Below are 19,769 nucleotides of genomic sequence, written 5' to 3' on the forward strand. Positions count from 1 at the left end.
ATGGATGGCAGTTGGGTCGCACTGCGATTAATGGTGGTGGCGGCAGTATTGATGAGCGCTAATATGACGAAAGGTGCAAGTGGTATTAGTGTATGTAATATGAGTGAGGATGGGTTGATGGCTTGCAAGCCATCGGTGACTCAGCCAAACCCAACTGATCCAACAACAGAATGCTGCAACGCTGTTAGTAATGCAGATTTGCAATGCCTTTGCTCTTACAAGAACTCAGTAGAGCTGCCCTTTCTTGGAATTGATCCAGATCTTGCTATTTCACTTCCCGCCAAGTGCAATCTCCAAACTCCTGTTGGTTGCTAAGCTTCTATGATATAATGTGTGTACTTTTTTTCCATATATGTCCTTATGTAGACGCAATTAAGGCATCAATTGTACTGCATCTACTATCTACTATTTATCTATGCCATAATGTACTTGGATGCTCAAGAACTGAATTTGTCTGTATGATTGATGGGTTAGGAATTGAAGTCCTTAAAGGGCACCCTTTCATTGAAGATAATTTTATTTCATGAGACTTGACTTTTATTTCCTTCATTTTTTTTTTGTATATTATATGTGTTTTCCCTCTATTTCAATCGAGTTGTTTAGTATATCTAAGAATATTAGGTTCGCTTAAATTCAGTGTCTACATATATATTATACAAACGTGTCGCTACCAGATTACTTTTAGTAACTTGTGTAATTCTGTTTGCTGATAAAGCCAAATAGTTAAAATGAATTAGTGTGAAATAAATAAAGAGATAATTTATGGATCAGTAATTTTATTAAAATTTGGCCAGTATTTAATCAGTAAATTTTTTTTTTATATTATTAGATATAATCTCACACTATTAAAAATACTAATAATAACTAATTGATGGCTACAAATTACAAAATTTATTAACCTCTAACACTCCTCATAAATAAATTATCTCTTAGTCCACAAATATATAAGTCACTTCAATTCAATACACGGATTAATAAATCATTAATTTTAGAATAATTACTCAATTCAGTTCTTAAGAATTTTAAAAATAGATATTTAGGTCTAAAAATAATTAATATCCAAATTAATTTTTTAATATTTTTCTCTGTCAAACATGTTATCTAGCGTGACTCACTAACAAATACTGAGTTAGCATATAAAGTTGCACATATGATAGTTGAATGTCTCTGTGTACGAAAAGTAAGGTTGCGAGAACCGAACTGATTATCAAATCGGTCGAGTAACTGTTTCAATGGTTCAATGATCTAACCATAGTCGAACTGATTTCATTAAATATAAAATAAAATTATTAAAAATATAATATAAATCTTTTAAAATTTAAATTCAATCATTCATATAATAATAAGATTTAAATTTTCATAACTCACCCACTAACTAAATTATATCTCATCTCATCATTAAAATTCTACATTCAAATTCAAACATAAAAATTTAGAAAAAAAATGATGGCATAAAATACTATATCCAGTTATCCACATTCAATCAACAATCACCAATAATGTCAATAATTACTTAATTAGACCAAATTCGCTCAATTAATGTCAAATTACTAACTAAAAATAGCTATGAACCAATTTCAGCAGCAATATTTTTTCAAGATGTGCAAAACAAACCATCCCCTGTCCCCTGAAAATCCTAAAAAAAAAAAGAGATTTACCAATAATTGACCAACTTTTATTTTAACATTCAACCCTTCCAAATAGTTCTCCTAAAAAATTGGTACAACCTCAAAGAAGAAAAGTCTAAAACCCAACTTCATGCTTCAATTGCAGTTACAACTTGCAATATAGCATACCTTCAATGAGCAATAAAGGGACAAAACAGAAACGCAATATTTGAAATAAAATCATCCTTCACTCACTCCAGAAACGCAATAGGAACCTGCCTTCCAACAATTCATTCGCAACAACACAGTAAGCTGAAAAATGACAATGCAACATTTCAAATCACTCAAACACAATGAGAATTTCTCCCTAAAAATCATCTAAGCAAAAATGCATACATATATACACAAAATTGAATAAGAGAAAAACAGATCTAGAGAGAAAAAGAAAGGAACCGACTGAAGCCATGATTGACGAGGAACTTGAAGGTATGGTTGTCGCAGTTGTAGGTGAACTTGTTGTTAAAGGAAGGAAGCTTCTGGAGGCACTGGAAGGACGGTGAGGAGAACAGGCACATTTGCGATGGGGAGAAGAACGGGGATGAGTAGACGTTCGCGACGTTGAGCAACAGAAATGTTTGGCAGCAACGACGTTACCCTCGGGCTTGACAACGACGATGACAGATCTGGGCTTGACGAACTCCTGGCAACGAGGAGGAGAATAGGTCCGGGCTTGACGGCACCCTTGGGCTTGACGACTCGAGGAGGAAAGAATACCTTCGAGAAGCAAGGATGGCAATCATTAGTTGTCACCGCCGAGAGTGGTAGGGACTGATGGTGCCTGAAAAGCTTTGATGATTTTGCTCTGATAGGGTCAGGGTTGGTCAATTTGAGGCTTTGTGCGTTTGTGGAAGATTGAAGATGGGATGGGTGTTCTCATTTTGGGCTGAGTATTGTTTTTTTTTGGGTTGGGACCTAAACGGCGCTGTTTTAATGTTGATTAGAGATCCGAACATTTTAAAAACTTGGCCGGTTCAGCCGGTTCACTGGTTAACTAATTCAACCAGTTTTTTGACTAGTTTTTTGCAGTACGATTTTAGACGTCAACCGAACCGGTCAGATGACCGATTTTCGGTTAATCTGGTCGAACTGGTCGGTCCAGTCTAATTTTCAGAACATTGACGAAAAGGACAAAACAGTAATCCCTGACCTAAAAATTCAAAATTGCGTTGTTTTAATAAAGAAAATAACTTATCATACTACAAAAAATGGCATCACTTATCAATAACAGTAACATACTATACAAAAAAGAGATTCAATCCTAAACAAACTCACATATCCTTCTGTTCAATCCAAATCTTCTTGCCTACTTCCCCATCCTCTGTCACCACTTTCTTGAGGAGACCAATCTGAACCAAACGGGTACCTCAAAGATATCCTAAAAGTCCTCAGAATAGGTATACCCCTAGACATGTTTTTCGTTAAGCAGGAAAGGGGGGAAGGACAAAGGATGGAAGGGGAGTTAAGCATCTATCGGAGGAAAGATCGGGGCCGAAACTAAAGGATATGTTTTTTGTTGGGGTTACAGACGTAGTTTTAAAATTTTATGTCAGGGAATGTATGTTTTGTCCTTTTCGCACACGAGGACATTTAATTGTCATGTGTGTGAGTTTACGTGTCAACTCAACATTTTTTGTTAGTGAATTATACTGAAAAATCGATTGAAGACTATTATATTTGGCGGAGAAAAATATTAGGCATTGATGTGAGTATTATTTTTTTTGAATTAAAATATTTGATTTAAAATTTTTAGAAATTGATTTGGATAATTACTCTTAATTTTAAAAGTGATTCTGTTAGTTAACAACTTTTGTTTAACCAATAATAACCCAATACCACAGCAGATGAGCAAAAATTAATAATAGAAAAAAAAAGACTTAAAGAAAAAGAAGAATATTAGTCAAAGACAAAAATTAATTCTTAATCCTTTCTTATTTTACTTACCCAACCCATCTTGTTGATCCTTACCTATTGAAAGGAATTTTGAGATAAGAGAAGCCCCCGTCCATCTTTTAGTGATCAGAAGAATAAGCCGAAGATAGATTCGTGTTTTCGTCAGTTTGATTTTAGTCGAAGAAACCCAATGAACTAATCGAGGAACAGAAATAAACGGGCTGACAATATGGATAACATAAAGGATTTTTTTAATAAATAACTTAATTATTTTATTTATAGATATAGATAATTTGTAGTTTAATTACCATTTTGCATTACTTTATATATTTCATTTATCATATAAACGAGTTAAGTTTAAGTGTATATCGTTTACACTATAAATGAGATAAGATACAGTTTGACATACACATATCACGTTTGTACATGTGATATATGGAAGAAAGCGATCTTCACGTATCTCGTTTACAGTGTAAACTGTAAACGAGATACGGTTAAACTCAACTCATTTACATTGTAAACGAGATATTAGAAAAGTTAATTCGTTTGCACTATAAACAAGATATAGACAAAAACTGTATATCAAAATGTATAACTCATGACCAGTGGAAACATAAGAATCTATCTATCAGGTGGACACTATTCTGGAAATCTATGGTATATCCACGAGACTAGTAGCAACATGCATCCAACAATGTTAGTGGTAGATCGATGTGGTGCAGATCATAACGAGTGGTATCCATGCGACCACAGTGGATCACCAAAACAGACCGCAGCACCTCTCGAGGTCCTCTAATAATGGTAGCCACCTGATATGGACCTGGTTGTTTGACTTGTCTTTCATCATCTAACCCCCAATCAACAACAAGATGTAACACCTCGTGTACTGTTGAAGGGTGGCTGATCTGCAGTAGCTGGCATATGCCGTACTCTGTCCCTAAGCCATATTAGCTTGATCAGAAATGACTCCTTCCTTTGTGTCCCTGTTGCTGAATTTGAGGACGCTTAGCACCGAGGAGCTCCTCTACCCACTTCCAGGTAATTAGGTGCTAGTACCATGTCTGGAAGTCACGCAAGCACCCATCTACTAGCTCTCCATGCGTAGGTAACCCAATGTGGTATGCAGTATCCTGCAGGGTGATGATGCACTCACCCTAAGGCAAGTGGAAAGTGTGGGTCTCTAGACGCCAACGCTCCACGAATGCAGTAATCAGGGGGTTGTCAAATATAAAGTCTCTGAGTTGTACCGTGTCATTAAACCCAACCTCCCTCAAGTAAGGGAGAATGGCGTCTGGTGGTGCGAAAGTGTGGCTAACTCACCTAAAGAGTAGTAAGCCAGGCCTCTATTAAAATATAAAATATTTCAATAAATTAAAAAAAATCTATTTGATATATGACATATTCGAAATCAAAAGTAAAAATTTAAATTTCAAAAAAAAGATAAAAATTATAATAAATAATTATTTCAACAATATTGCAATTAATATTCAGTAAAATAAGTTATATACCATATTTAAAATCAAAATTAAAAATTAAAAATAAAAAAGGTAATAAATTATTATTTCACATTCCTTTACTTATTATTCTTCAAACTAAATTAAATTAATTAATAATTTTTCTTTAAAAAATTAATTTTCTAAATCACACATTTAAAAATTTTATTTAATATTACAACTAATATTCAATTGAGCAATTTAATAACATATTTTACCATCTAACAAAAGCTAATCTGGCACTTAACTTATTTTATATTACCAAAATATAAGCTATTCTAGTCATATATATAACGATATTAATTTTATAAAAGTATCCTAACTATAACTATGTGCTTATTTATTTAAAAGAGAAAAATAACAACACTAATCTAAAAGTCAATCGCTCCCACGATGTGTCACGTCTTGTTTAGGCAATTGATGTTACCATTTCATGCATCTATGTCACTATAATGTCCGAACATTTCAAGAATATCAAGAAAAATATTCAAACGAGAGAGAAAAGAAGTTAAAGAGGGTGTGAAAGCAGCATGAATCACACTGTAAACAATTTTTTTATGGCCAGATATAAGGTACAGATTTTTCCATACAGTTGCAAGGAGGTGTTGACAAGTGGCAAGGATGATGGTTGTAGGGGATAGGCTTGGCAGAGCCCTGTAACATTGTCTGCCTAGGTGGGTGAGGGAGCTGGCTAGTGGAAGCTGGAGCCGATGTTACAGATTCGATAGTGTATTCTGTTAGTGGGCTGGGCCGTTGTTTTAGTTTTTACTTTTGGGCCATGAGTGTCCTACAAAGAGAATTACATGAGAGGAAATTAGCCTCACAGAAGAGGGCCGGTCATAGCGACCAGCAGCGCCGAGGGAGCGGGGTAGATCGGCAAGGTATGGTGAATTCGGTGGTTGGAATTGAAACCATGGTTGAAGCAAGTGCGTTGGGCGAGTGGTAGAGGAACGCCCTCCAAAATCAAAGAATCATTAGTGGACACTGCGAAGACATTGTCGTCGTCCTGTACACAAGTTTGCGGGCCAGATGAACGTTATAAAGGCATGTGTCGACATCGGAAGATGAATTAGAGGGAGGAGCTGCGATGGTTAGTTGGCGGCAGCCATGGAAACAACCACCTTTGTGCGTCATTTTGACTAAGGTAAGGGATTGGGTTCGGCGGGCTGGGGTTTCCAATCCGGTTTCGTTGTTTGGGCAGAGCCCAATAGTTGGGAAAATAAACTAGTGGAGTCCAGAAAGGTTGCAACCTCAGGTAAGAAACAAAGAAAACCCTAACCCTAATTCAACACAAGCAGAATCAGAGTCGTGGACCCCTCTTTTCATGGCATACCTTCCAGTGTTCGTCGTAAGTCGTCATCCTTATCTTATCTGATTCCAATGTGTGAGTTTGTTCATGATTGGTTTGAAACACGGTGAGTTTGGGTATTTATGTATTGATTGATTAAATCGGATATCGGGTTTGGATAAGGTGGATGAAATCGTGACTATTATTGTTGGTGACAATTGTTCAGGTAAAGCTGAATACGTTGCCTATCTAGAAGCCCCTAAGGAAAATCTTAGTGAGTACTAGACAAGGTCCCGCAGTAGTCAGATGTTGTTAAATTCACGATAGCCTTCCGTTTTATTTTGATTTTTTGTATAACTCAAGGTCTATGGTTTTCTAATTTTATGTGGTTTACAGGGGTTCTTGGATGCGGACTCAGGAGGTTCAATACACGGCAGAACATGTACGTTTCAGAATAGAGATCTTTCTGATTGAGCAAGTGGTGGTCGATTTGGTTAAGCGACACGTGCAAATCTACGATGACCATAGAGGTATGGGTATCATGGTTTCTGCTCTGTTGAGTTTCTATCTGTGTGAGATTTCATTCACTAATGACTATGTTTATTGTTATTTTTACTTGTCAGAATGCGAGTTTTGAGTTTGAAACGTTCTTTGAAGGATAATGTTCACGTTGTTCGTTTCTATCTGTGTTGCAATATTTGTCGCGCACTTTCTGGTGATAATGCTGTTGAACCTACATATGGCAAAGTACGGTAAAAAATAATAACACAGTGGACTATATGATGTGTGAGATGGAGATGGCTACTAAGTAGGTACCATCCTAATTTTTGTATATGTCGGGTGTATGTTAGGGTTATGGTTTGGTTGTTTTATTCGTGACGTTGTTATTTGTGTTCATCGCTGTACAACTCATGTATGCCGCCGTGTATGAAAGTTTTAATTTATGCCGTGAGTTTGTTGCCGGTCCTTGCGTCAGTGTCATCTGATAACTGAAATTTTCTCCTTCATTTAAGTACTTGGAATTCTTCTGTATATTTGGATTGAAACAGCTAAGTGAAATTTAATGTTGAACAACATTGTGTAGATTTTGATATTGTACAGATCCCTCTTCGTAAACTGAAGCAACCTATAGCCCTCTGACTGCCCGGCCATGTAATCCATAATCTTCAATGTGACAATCCCGAACTTTTTTAGACTATCAACTTGGGCCTTATCAGACTCACTCAGATTCCGATGACTAGGAAGATGACTAAACATGGTTGGAGCCATAGGGTGGTTATGATCGTCGTCTATCATATAGACTTTCCAAACCTGGTCTTGCATGTCAAAGTAAATTTTCAACTTTGACGAACAGCCCGTCTGACTCTCCAACTTCTCCTCCCGTACTCGCGCTGAATGATCGTAGTGTTTCTCATTCCTTGTGCCTTGACAATGACAAAAAAAAGTCTCATCTTACCAAGACACCGTTTATTCGAGCCACGTCACCCTTACGTATACCGAACCCCCGTAGCCAGGCAAATTGCTTGTATGCCGCATAAGCCTCTTCCTCCGTACTAAATATTTTGTCAATGAAATCTTCTGTGCACCTAAACCCGGGAGCATCACCCTGAGAAGTCTTCGGGTCTGGGCAGACGCAGTTCTCGTGGGTATCGTCACCCATATCAGTTGTCTCGGACGCATTCCTACACGTGTCGTACTCGTCATCTCCACTCGAACAATACCTCATGAAAATACTCTTCGTCACTAAGACAAACCGAATCATCCTCTACCCCCGTGAACTGGAAGTTTGAATCCATCTTCAACGACAAAGGAAGTCAATCACCTGGAACATGTATATTTAGCAAATAACTTATCATTAGCAGGCTAAGCAACGAATTAAAGGGTTTTCTAACATTTTTGGCATATGTAAATAGCTGAACAAAACTATAACAGCAACAGATGTGCGTCATGCTACATTTTTCGCATCTCGACCCAATGCAATGACTATTCTTAGAGGGGAGACATGCTATAATAATCTCGAATCGAATATACCTTACCAACCAGTTAATATTCAAATAATTAAACACACATCAACTATCCGTCGTTAAATACTACTGCATATTTAACGCACATTAAATAACTGGTGGACTCATGAAGAACAACAAACTTACATGTAGTCGTACCTGACCTTGGGATAGTCTTTATCTACAACGAATAAGGTTATTTGTGTTTTAGCATTCGATTAATTGACATTATAAAAAGAACAAAAACCAAAAAATGTTTGGGTGCCCGTGTGCTATCACAGTTTTAGTATAGGAAATGTTTTCTTCCAAAAAGAGATTACATAATTATTGTTACAACCTGCCGGTCAATCTAATGAATCGAGCATCTCCTGTTGCATAATCTATTTTTAGTTATTATTGTCAACTTGAAATATTGAAAACAAGCTCCTTAGGCGACTAATACAACAACGGTACAATGCAAGACATAACTAACGTCATTAATGTGTTCTCCTCCATCTTATGGGACAAATCTTCACATACTTGAACCACAAATCTTCCAAGTGCTAAATACCCGCATACAAGAATACAACTCAACTAAAAGAACACGTCAACAACATGCCTAGCATTTTTAGCCAATTCTCACTAACTGGTAACATGATTTTCTATTTGTATCTTTCTTGTGACACAAAACAGACATAGTAATAGACTGAAACTTTCATGTTTCTACTTATACTTGCTAAAGACTACCGGATTATTACTTACAGCATCTACGATCTCACAATAAAAATCCACAAACATGTACAAATATGTTATATTAGCACTCTTTCCTATGACAACTAACTTCTATCTTCCGTAATTTTATTTTCATTTTAACTATCTTGCCAAAATCATAAAGGGTACCTTCAATTTTTCTGGACTCCCATTTTCAACATACTCATCACGCTGTGCCGTTGGGAGAACACTTCGTATTAACGTTACCCGAGACAAGTTGCTATTCTAGTGATAGAAATTCAACAGCGAAAAAGTACAAAGGCAATATAATGTTCACCAAAACTGGATAAACCATAAAAAAAATTGCAAGGCAAGTTTTCAACAAATTTCTCGATTCAATTGAACTCACTGCACCCGATGGTCCAAATCTCTAAAGCAACACACTGTTCTGAATACAGTATAAGCCAACAGAGCAAAAACACCCCATTCCATACTTGGGACGATTGCCAACGTAGCACAGCATCAGCTTGCGACTATGCCCACAGCGGCAGTGTCTAACGGCCACCAGCAGTCTCCGCCGAATACGCCACGAACAAGCAACCTTGACTAGAGTTGGTTGGAAGACCTCGACCTCCGGTGCGCCAACACTTAGGTCTTCGTGTTTGGGCACACCATCTTCCTTAGTGCTACACCCTCCATGGATGCATCTGGGTATGCATATCTCTTTTTTTTTTCTTCCATTTTCAGAAAGAAAAAAATAAAACCCAACTTCTTTGGATACTCGAATTGTTTTTTTTTTGGCAAAGCCCACCTAGACAAGTCCACCAACGCCACTCCCACCAAAAAATCTTCGCTAACGGCTCAACCACAGCTCTCCTCAGCCGAGAGATAAGTCTTGCACCAGCAGAACAACGTGTCAGTCTCACACTCAGTTACACAAAAAATCTGTAAATCTGTATCAATTTATATCTGTACTATAAATTGACCCTTTTTTTATATAAGCACGAATTTTATTTATTTTGTGTATAGTGTAATAAAATATGTATAAATTTATTTATACTGTAAACGAGATATATAAAATAATATAAATTGATAAATATGTTCTAAATTATCTATATCCATAAATAAAATAATTAAATTATTTATTTAAAAAAAATCCCAGCATAAAATCAGTTGCATTGTGTATTGTATAACATTTCTTACGTTTCCATAGAATGACATGTGTAATGTACTAAATTTCTTTATAGTTTTTCAAAAACACATGTCGGAGCTATATCGATTACACCAGGTGCCTTGAACTGAGATGTTTGAGTGTTAGACCCTCAACTCTCAATAATGACGCTTGTTACATAAAAAATCAAGTATGAATTTTCATTTATGATTGAAATTGAAATTTTGACCACATATGAATAATCATAAATTTTTATTTTTCCGTATGTCGTCATCCGTGTAACTATTCTTAAAAAATTATATTTTTATCAAGACTACACTTATTTTACTATAGAGACGTATTATTTAAAATTGTGTATAAAATCATGTTTATTTTTAAAGACATGGCTTTTATATACAAAGACGTATTATAAACCGTCACAGATTAAAAAATTTTAAATCGTGAGAATAAATATATAACGTATAAAAATAACAAAAAAATTTATATAAATATATTAAAATATATATAATTAAATAACATAAAAATATAAAATATTTAGTAATTTTTTATTATCCATATTTAATATATAATAATAAAAAATATAAAATAAATTAAAATAATAAATTGATTATCTTTTAATTAATAGAATTTTTATTTAAATAATCTTTAAAATAGCAAAATACATTTTTATGAATTATATGTAATAAATAATATTTAAAAAAAACGCCAAATCTCTCATATTTCGGTTAGATATTTTATAGATTATTTAATAAAAGAAAGACTAAATTTAATTTTAAATAATAATAATAATAACAAAGGAGTTAGATAGATAAATAAAAGTATAAAATATTTTATTATTTCAGTTAACTTTTTAATATTTTTATTCAATTTATATTTGAGAATTAATTGTCAAAATATATTTGTAATTTACTAGTAAAGATTAAAGTTAAATAAAAAATAAAAAATATAAACTTCAATTAAATAAATTATTAATGACATAGTATTACGATATTCTATTTTTTATTAAGTTGATTTAATATATAGAATTTTATTTACATGTATCTTAAAAATACATTTTAAAAATATCATAAAAAATAATTTATTAAAAATAATTAAAAAGATAAACTGTTTATATTTTTAATGCATTAAATTCATAAAAAATTTAAAAAATTTTATTATTATACTTTTAAAATATATCTTTAAAATATAACATAATTGAACTCATTTATAAATATTTTTTTACACAAAATTGAATAAAATAATTTTTAGGTTTAATTATTCTATTAATTTTTATAATTTTACTAAATTTATAATTAGATCTCTAATTTTTTTTGCTCTTTTAAATTGAATTTTTACACTACTTTTAATTTTATAATTAGATCCTTTCTAATATAAAGAAGTCTAGATTTACTTGAATATTTTTTTATAAATTGAAGGTATTCACAATTAAAAATTAAATTAAATCTTTGATCATATATCTTTTAAAAAAATATTTTTGTTAATTTTAATGTTTTTGATATAAAAATAATTCAATTATAAAATTAAAGTAACATAAGAATTTTATTGAAAAAAATATAAAAATTTTAATTATAAATTTAATAAAATTATAAAAATTAATAAAATAATTAAGTCGATTTTTTTTAATATGAGCATAAACATAATTTTAGCAGAGAACATGTATATATACAAATATATACTTTTTTTTGTAAATATTAAAAATGCTAGTGAGGGCATTTGTTCCCACGAAAATCTACATGCCTCCATCCTGATTATAGATTATACTTTAAATAAGAATAGATTGCGCTTTTAAAGATGCTACCACACCAAAGACTGTCTATGCATCTCCCTTTACTCAAGTAACATAATTTAAATGAATAGGCAACACTTATTTTTATTAATTATTCTCTATATATAAATTATTTTTTATACAAATTTATATAAGTTGTTCGGTTTTTCGAGTTTTGGACGGGTCGGTGGAGCTTTTGGGATGAGTTGGTGAGAACCGGCCTTGATCTGGGTTCAGAGGATGGGGACGGAGACTTCATGACCTCTCGAGCTGCTGTGGTGCGAGAGGGGTGCCACCTACAATAACACTTCGACGCTCAAGTCAGAAATGGTACAAATGGCGGTGAGAGTAATGGTATAGTGGCATACAGTGGGGGAGGAGTAGGACCCTCCCCATATATACCCTGTTAGTAGGGCGGGTCCCACAGGAGAGGTCTCCTTCCTGAAAGCTTCCTCTCCCAGCTGTCGCGTAGCTGGCTTCCAGGGAACAGGTGTTCGGGTTGTAATCCGGGTGTATGAGGCCTGTCTAGTCAGCCGCTCGGGCGGGTCGGACAATGTACTAACCGGGTCGGACCAGAACAGTGCCCCCAACGCATCAGCTAGGGTGAGGAGCGCCGTGGGTGGCGCGTTTTGCAACTTTCGATATCCTCGTCGCTTGGTCGGTTGGTCGCCAGCTGCGATAGGGGAGTGCCCCCTACGCGCGAGTGAGGCTTGTCGCCTCGAAGGGGGCATTCTGCGTCTCCTCGATCTTTGCGTCGAGCATTTAATGCTCTTGATGATTGATTTAAATCCTTTGTGAAAAGTCCATTATACCCTTGCCTTTCGCGCTACTCTATTGCAGTTACACTTTGCATTCGTGCCTTCCGTTATCCACGCCCCAAACATACTCCATTTTCCCCTCATTCTTCCTTTTCCTTGCAACTTCTCTCTGATTCTCTGGGTTCAGGCACTCCAATTTGCTTTTGCTCAACAAGGCTTTTTCCTTCTGCATTCTTGCGCATCATTTTCTGGTAATTTGCTTTTTCTTTATCTGTTCTTCTAGTTTCATGTTGTATTATGCTGCTTGTCTTCTATTTTGTCTCTGTAGGTATGGCCTAATATCTTGTTGCGAGGGTTCCCGTTGCGAGAGCACCCTACGATCGATATGCTTGGGTGACCTCGGACGTGAAGGAAACCACCAACCAGATGATCTTAGAGGAACTTACTTAGTTCCGACAGGCCGAGCACCTTTGTGGAGGAGGACCCGAGGGAGACAACTATAAGGTCTTCGTTCCCGCTGCCCATAAGCGGGTATTCCATCTAAACCTGCACACTCCCCAGATCGCCGACTGGATCTGGGTGTACAAGGCGATGTTCACTAACCTGGGGGTTCGCCTTCCCTTTTCCCCTTTTCAAATGCGCTACTTAACCGATGTGACGTGGCGCCATCTCAAGTGCATCCGAACAGCTGGGCTTCTATCCGCTGTTTCGAGATGGTTTGTGAATACTTAGAGCTGCTGGCCTCTGTCGAGGTATTTTTATTTCTTTTTACCTTGACGTTGGAGGGGGAACATCGTATCCCAACTTACTGGAGTTTCGGGGCGAGAGCTAATGCCTTTACTAAGGTGACGTACAAAGGGTTGTCTCCCGAGAACAAGAGGGTCGTCGATGTTTTGTTGGCTATTTTTGGGAAGAATCATGTTAATCTCCATCTCCTCATGGGAGACCAGGAAATGGCTAGGAGTTATATATGTGAGTAGTCGTTTAATGGCGCACTCGTGTTTGCTATTACCCTTGTTTATTCAACCGGTTTAACGACTAACTAGCTTCTGTGTTTTGTTTCATTATTGATGGCTGGCGAGCAAGTTGGGCTTGATGCTTTTTTAATACATTTCTTGCTGATGGTAGCGATGATGTCTCTACCATCCATACCAACGAGGAGTTGCACTCTGCTACTGTCGTGGCCGAGGCCCAGTTCCAGTCCCAGCCTACCCAAGGAGAGGTGGCTGGGACCAGCACTGGTCCGACCTCCGGCTAGGGTGGAGGTCCTGAAGTTATAGTTGTGGATAACCCGAGAAAACAAAAACCGAATTCCAACCCCGAGCGGGCACTTATGGTAGTGGAGTAGAACTTTTATGCAAGTAGTTTTATCGATTCCCAACTCCTACCGGGTACAGAGGACTTCTTTGGTGGGGATCTTGCCTTGCAAGCCAAGTGGATGTATCGCACCTTGCTCCGGGCAGCGACCATAGCGAGGAAGGCGGAGCACGTCTTGGTTAGGGCGCGATCGTTGGAGAACAAGCTTCATGATTTGTCAATGCTAATGAGAAGTACAAGGTTGAGGTGAAGTTGTTTCAGACGCAGCTAGCTGACGTCGAGGAGAAGTTCAAGACCTCTGATGCTGCCGTAACGTGACTCACCGAACAAGAGCTTTCTTTGGAGGGCCAACTCAATGCCGCTCAAGGTCGGGTGAAGGAGCTCGAGAAAGAGCGTGATGAGGCCCTTTCGTCGGCAACCGCAGCCAAGATTGAGGCAGCTAATTTGAAGAAAAAGTATAAAGAGACCGTGAAGCAAGGTATGAATGCTATCCTCGTGACCGAGGAGGCTATCAAGGCTCAGGTGAAGCTACTGGCTCTCGACTTCGACACATCAGCCGTTAGCATTTTCAAGACCATCAAGGATGGCAAGATTTTTGATATCCCAAAGAAGTGATATAATCTTGTTGTATCTTGTTTGGATTTTTGTAATTTGTGTAGCTCTTTGAACACTTTAGTAGTTTTGTGAACTCGTTTACCGTTTTGTCGGTAGTTAACAAATTGCTTACTGTGTTTGCATACCGGTTTATTGGTAATTAGCTATTCGCTTGCGTTCACTTACCGTTTCGTTGGTAATTAATGAAGCCAGGTCATGGCTTTTTCGTTTGCGCTTGAAACTTGGCCTTATTCAATAGCCGTTTGTTGTAGCGTTTACGACTTCGGCGGTTCCCGGGGTGATCAGTCTTTGGGGTGTCGTGCTGTTACGTAATTGGTCACCTTTACTTGGCAAAGCAATTTGAATAATTTGAATAATATTGGAGTATAAGACGAGAATAGAGACAGTTAGTATAGCCTGATCATAACTATATCATGAATTGCAAGTAAACAATTAATGGGAAATAAACAACTAATGGGAGGTAATGCAACATGAAATGAAACGGGTCTTACTAAACCGGCACATGGCCCGCCTTTTGTTGTGTGCTCGGGCTTCTAAGAGTAGAAACTTCTTAGGTTTCTCGCGTTCCAGGTTCTGAGAACTTCCCTGCCGTCTAGCCGTTCTAGCTTGTAGGCACCGTTGCCGACTACCTCCTTTACCCTATATGGACCTTCCCAATTAGCCGCCAACTTTCCTTCCCCTGGTGTCGGGAGTCCGACGTCATTGCATCGTAAGACTAGGTCACTTGGCTCAAAGTCTCTTTTCACTACTTTGGCGTTGTAACGCAGAGCCATCCTTTGTTTCAACGCCGTCTCTGACAAGTGGGTCATATCTCTAGTCTCATCCACTAAGTCCTTTTCTACGGCATCCTCGGCTCCACCCAAAAGTAGTCGTGGGGTCGGTTCCCCAATCTCTATGGGTATTATTGCATCAATCCCATAAGTGAGTCGAAAGTGTGTCTCTCTGGTAGATGATTGCTGTGTTGTGCGATAGGACCAGAGGACCGATGCTAGCTCGTCTGCTCAGGCTCCCTTCTTCTGGTCAAGTCACTTTTTGAGAACTTGTAGGATGACCTTGTTCGCCGCTTCGACTTGGCCGTTAGTTTGGGGGTGTTTGACAGACGAGAACTTCTGCTTTATCGCTAAACCGGCGAAAAACTCCCCAAACTTTTTATCGGCGAACTGTGTCCCGTTGTCCGATATAACGACCTCTGGAATTTCGAATCTAGCTATTACTTGCCTCCACATGAACTTTTGGCCATTTGCCGAGGATATACTAGTCAATGGCTCGGCCTCTACCCAGTTGGTGTAACAATCAATGGCGACAATTAGGTATTTGACCTGCCCTAGCCCAACTAGAAAGGGTCTTAGTAGATCCACACCCCATTGAGAGAATGGTCGGGAGGACATCAGTAAGCTCAGTTTAGCTGCCGGTGCTTTGTGGAAGTTTGTGTTTTCCTGGCACATTCTGCATTTCTTCACGAAGTCCTTGGAATCTGACATCATTGAGGGCCAATAGTATCCGGCCCTGACAAGCTTTCGGGCTAAAGCCTTTCCTCCGATGTGGTGGCCACAACACCCTTCGTGGAATTCGCGTAAGACGTAGTCCGTTTGGTCGGGACGTAGGCACTTTAACAGAGGTTGGTTCAGTCCTTTTTTAAATAGCTGGCCTTGTATTGTCGTGTACTTGGCAGCTTCTCTCCTTAGTGCCTTCGCCGTCTTGTCCTCATCACGGAGCTTACCTTTTTCCAAGAAATCAATGATTGGATCCACCCAGGAGGGATGGTCGGTTGCCTGTGTTATATGGAGGGTTACTGTTGGCTCCTTCACTAAACCTTGAACCAGAGATTGGTTCTCCGTTCCTGGCTTTGTGCTCGCCAGCTTTGATAGGAGGTCAGCTCGAGTGTTCCTTTCCCTCGGAACGTGCTGTACTGTGACCTCGTCAAACTCCTCACTCAACTTCTTGACCTTCTCCAAATATTTTTGCAGTAGTGAGTCCCTGACTTGATATGTTCCGTTACTCTGTGATGTGACAACCTGAGAGTCACTGCATACTTCCACTCTGGTGGCCCTGACCTCTCTTGCCAGAACTAGGTCGCCAAGAAGGGCCTCATATTCTGCTTGATTGTTGGACACCGGAAACTCAAACTTGACCGATTGCTCATATACGACTCCCGTCGGGCTTTCTAGGATGATTCCTGCTCCCCCGGATGTTTGGTTGGAGGCTCCATCCACATGGAGCCTCCACCGTATGCTAATTGTCTCGGGAGGGTTTCCTGTTACCTCCACCAGGAAATCGGCCATTGCTTGGGCCTTGATTGCATGGTTGGGTTCGTACTGCAAGTCATACTGAGACAGTTCGATTGCCCAGGTCATTATCCTGCCCGCCAGGTCAGTTTTTTACAGTACCTGGCGGATCGCCTGGTCCGTCTTGACAATTATCTGGTTTCCTTGGAAGTACTGTCGCAACCTACGGGAGGAGATCAGGAGCGCATATGCCAGCTTCTCCAGCTTACTATACCTCAGTTTTTCCCCATGCAACGCCTTGCTTACAAAGTAGACCGGTTGCTGAATCTTGCCTTCTTCTCTTACCAGGACGGTTGCCAAAGCTTCCTCAGGTACTGCCAAGTACATGAATAACGCCTCACCATTTCTAGGTTTATCGAGAACAGGGGGCGCCGAGACGATGGCCTTGAAGTGATTAAAGGCTTCCTCGCACGCTAGGGTCCATTCAAACACTATTCTTTTTTTCATCAAGTTGAAGAACGGAAGGGCTTTGGCAGCCGACGCGCCGAGGAAACGGGATAGCACCGTGAGTCTTCCCTCCAGTCTCTGCACATCTTTAATACATCCCGGGCCCATCATCCGTATGATTGCTTCACATTTCTCTAGGTTGGCCTCTACCCCTCTTTAGGTTATCATGAAACCCAAGAACTTCCTAGCCTCCATGGCGAAGGCGCACTTCAGGGGGTTAAGCCTCATGTTGTGTCGCCGAAGAGATGCGAACACAGTATCCAAATTACCGATGAGGTCTTTGGCTTGGGTGCTCTTCACCAAGATGTCGTCAACGTATACCTCAATCATTTTGCTTATAAGACTACTAAATACTTTATTCATCAGCCTTTGGTATGTAGCCCCTGCATTTTTAGCCCAAATGGCATCACCTTGTAGCAATATGTACCTCTTGGCGTTATAAACACCGTTTTCTCCTCATCTGGCCAGTGCATCAGTATCTGGTTGTAGGCAGAGTATGCGTCCATGAAGCTCAGAAATCGATATCCTATGGCCGCATCCACTAGAGCATCAATGTTAGGGAGGGGGAAGGAGTCCTTAGGGCATGCTTTTTTGAGATCGCAATAGTCTATGCACATTCTCCACTTCCCATTGGCTTTCTTGACCAGGACTATGTTCGACAGCCAAGTCGAGTAGTCGAGTTCTCGGATGAACCTTGCTTCGAATAAGCTGGCCGTTTGCCTGGCCACCTCCTCCGCTTTTTTCTGGGACATTTTTCTCCTCCTCTGTGCCACTAGTACAGCTTTTGCCTTCACAGTTAGGTGGTGCGACATGAACTAGGATTAATACCTGGCATGTCGGCTGGCGTCCAGGCAAATAGATCGCCGTTTGCTCTGATCATTTCCACCAATGGTTCTTTCAATTTATGAGGGAGGTTTCTATTCACGAAGGTGAACTTTTCCTCCGAATCGCCGACACTAAATTTCTTGAGATCCGCTTCTGGTTCTGGCCTGGGCTTGTCATCGACCCTGGCATCTAGATCGGCTAGGAAGACACCGGATGCCTCCTTAGACTTCTTTCTTAGGGAGAGACTGGCGTTGTCACACGCGACCGCAATTTCCAAATCCCCCCTGATGGATTCAACCGACCCATCGTCAGCAACAAACTTCATCATCAGTAGCTTTGTACAAATATCTACTCCAAACTCATTGATAGTTTTTCTTCCCAAGATGAGGTTTTAGGCTGTGGAGTCTCTTAGGACCACGAACTCCGTCATTACCGACTTCTTCCCTCGTCCTCCTCCTACGGATATTGGTAGGGAGACTATGCCATCAGGTTTGATAAAGTGATCATCTAAACCAACCACACCATGTTGGTGGGTCGTTAGGTCGGTGTCTCGGAGGCCTAGAGCATCAAACACATTACAGAACATGATTTTCGAATCTGCTCCAGTGTCTACCAGGATTCGCTTTACCAGGCCAGTTCCCACTCTAGCTAGGATAACCATAGGAAGGTTCTCCAGTAAGTTGTCAAACCATTGGTCCTCAGGTCTGAATGATATTAACAGTACCTTCATGGGGGGAAGCACGGAACTATATGATGACACAGCCAAAACTTTGGCATCCTTTCTGCATGCCGACTTCGACTTGGGAGCCACGTCTCTCCCAACCATGACGTTCACGATGGTGAGGCCACGTTCATTGTCCTCCTCGGGCTCTTGCCTTGGTTTGATGGTGCAGTCCCTATCGTCGCCAGTTCACTCACAGTCCCGCCTCCTGGGTTTCCTTATGAGGTGGGAGAACTCTGCTAGCTTACCTTCCTGGATCGCCTGCTCCAGCGCATCCTTCAAGTCGAAATAATCATGGGTTTTGTGGCCGAAGCCCTGGTGGTAGTCGCAGTAGAGGTTTTTGTTCCCTCCAATTCTATCCTTAAGTTGTCGGGGCTTTGACAAGATGCCTTTGTCGGCTATTTGCTGGTACACCTCCACGATTTGGGCTGTTAGGGGAGTTGTTCATACTCTGGGTTGAGCTGTCCGACCCGGGATGTTCTACAGACAAAGCAACTGACCTCTTCAGGCTAGGACAACCCGGTCTCTTCTTAAAGAGCTCGGCCAAGTCACAGGAAAGCCCAATAAAAGGGCCCAAGCAGAGGAACACGACCCGAATCCAAGGGCGGCCTAAGCCTATAGAGATAAAGGCGGTTCCCTTAAAGATAAGATGACCTCGCTCGAAGATAAAGATAAGATAAGATAACTAACTTATCTTATCTAAGAAGGTCACTCTACGCCAATATAAATACACTGGAGCACCCAGGTATAACTCATACTCTGATACTACTCAATACCTGCTTAATACCCTTGCTAACTTAAGCATCGGAGTCCCTTGCAGGTACCCCCCACCCT

The 19,769-nt window shown here is 39.3% G+C and overlaps 2 protein-coding genes and 1 long non-coding RNA gene across 3 annotated transcripts; 1 reads left to right on the top strand and 2 right to left on the bottom strand.

Moving 5' to 3' along the window:
- On the top strand, window positions 1–315 carry LOC112775779 (putative lipid-transfer protein DIR1). The gene has a single exon (XM_025819627.1). The coding sequence runs from the start codon at window positions 1–3 to the stop codon at window positions 313–315; it is 315 nt and encodes a 104-aa protein (XP_025675412.1).
- Window positions 316–1,858: 1,543 nt separating this feature from the next.
- LOC112770133 (uncharacterized) lies at window positions 1,859–3,125 on the bottom strand. The gene is made up of 2 exons (XR_011878471.1): window positions 2,065–3,125; window positions 1,859–1,919 (listed from the first exon to the last, which is right to left on the bottom strand). It is a non-coding gene; the product is annotated as an uncharacterized lncRNA (long non-coding RNA).
- A 12,557-nt stretch (window positions 3,126–15,682) lies between these two features.
- On the bottom strand, window positions 15,683–17,011 carry LOC112775790 (uncharacterized). The gene has a single exon (XM_025819641.1). The coding sequence runs from the start codon at window positions 17,009–17,011 to the stop codon at window positions 15,683–15,685; it is 1,329 nt and encodes a 442-aa protein (XP_025675426.1).
- Between the last annotated feature and the right edge of the window lie 2,758 nt (window positions 17,012–19,769).

This window comes from Arachis hypogaea, chromosome 3, assembly GCF_003086295.3.
Source record: "Arachis hypogaea cultivar Tifrunner chromosome 3, arahy.Tifrunner.gnm2.J5K5, whole genome shotgun sequence".
Lineage (NCBI taxonomy): Eukaryota > Viridiplantae > Streptophyta > Magnoliopsida > Fabales > Fabaceae > Arachis > Arachis hypogaea.

Coding starts and splice junctions, on each gene's coding strand:
- LOC112775779 (XM_025819627.1), top strand. CDS start 1: ATGGATGGCAGTTGGGTCGCACTGCGATTAATGGTGGTGGCGGCAGTA.
- LOC112775790 (XM_025819641.1), bottom strand. CDS start 17,011: ATGACCTGGGCAATCGAACTGTCTCAGTATGACTTGCAGTACGAACCC.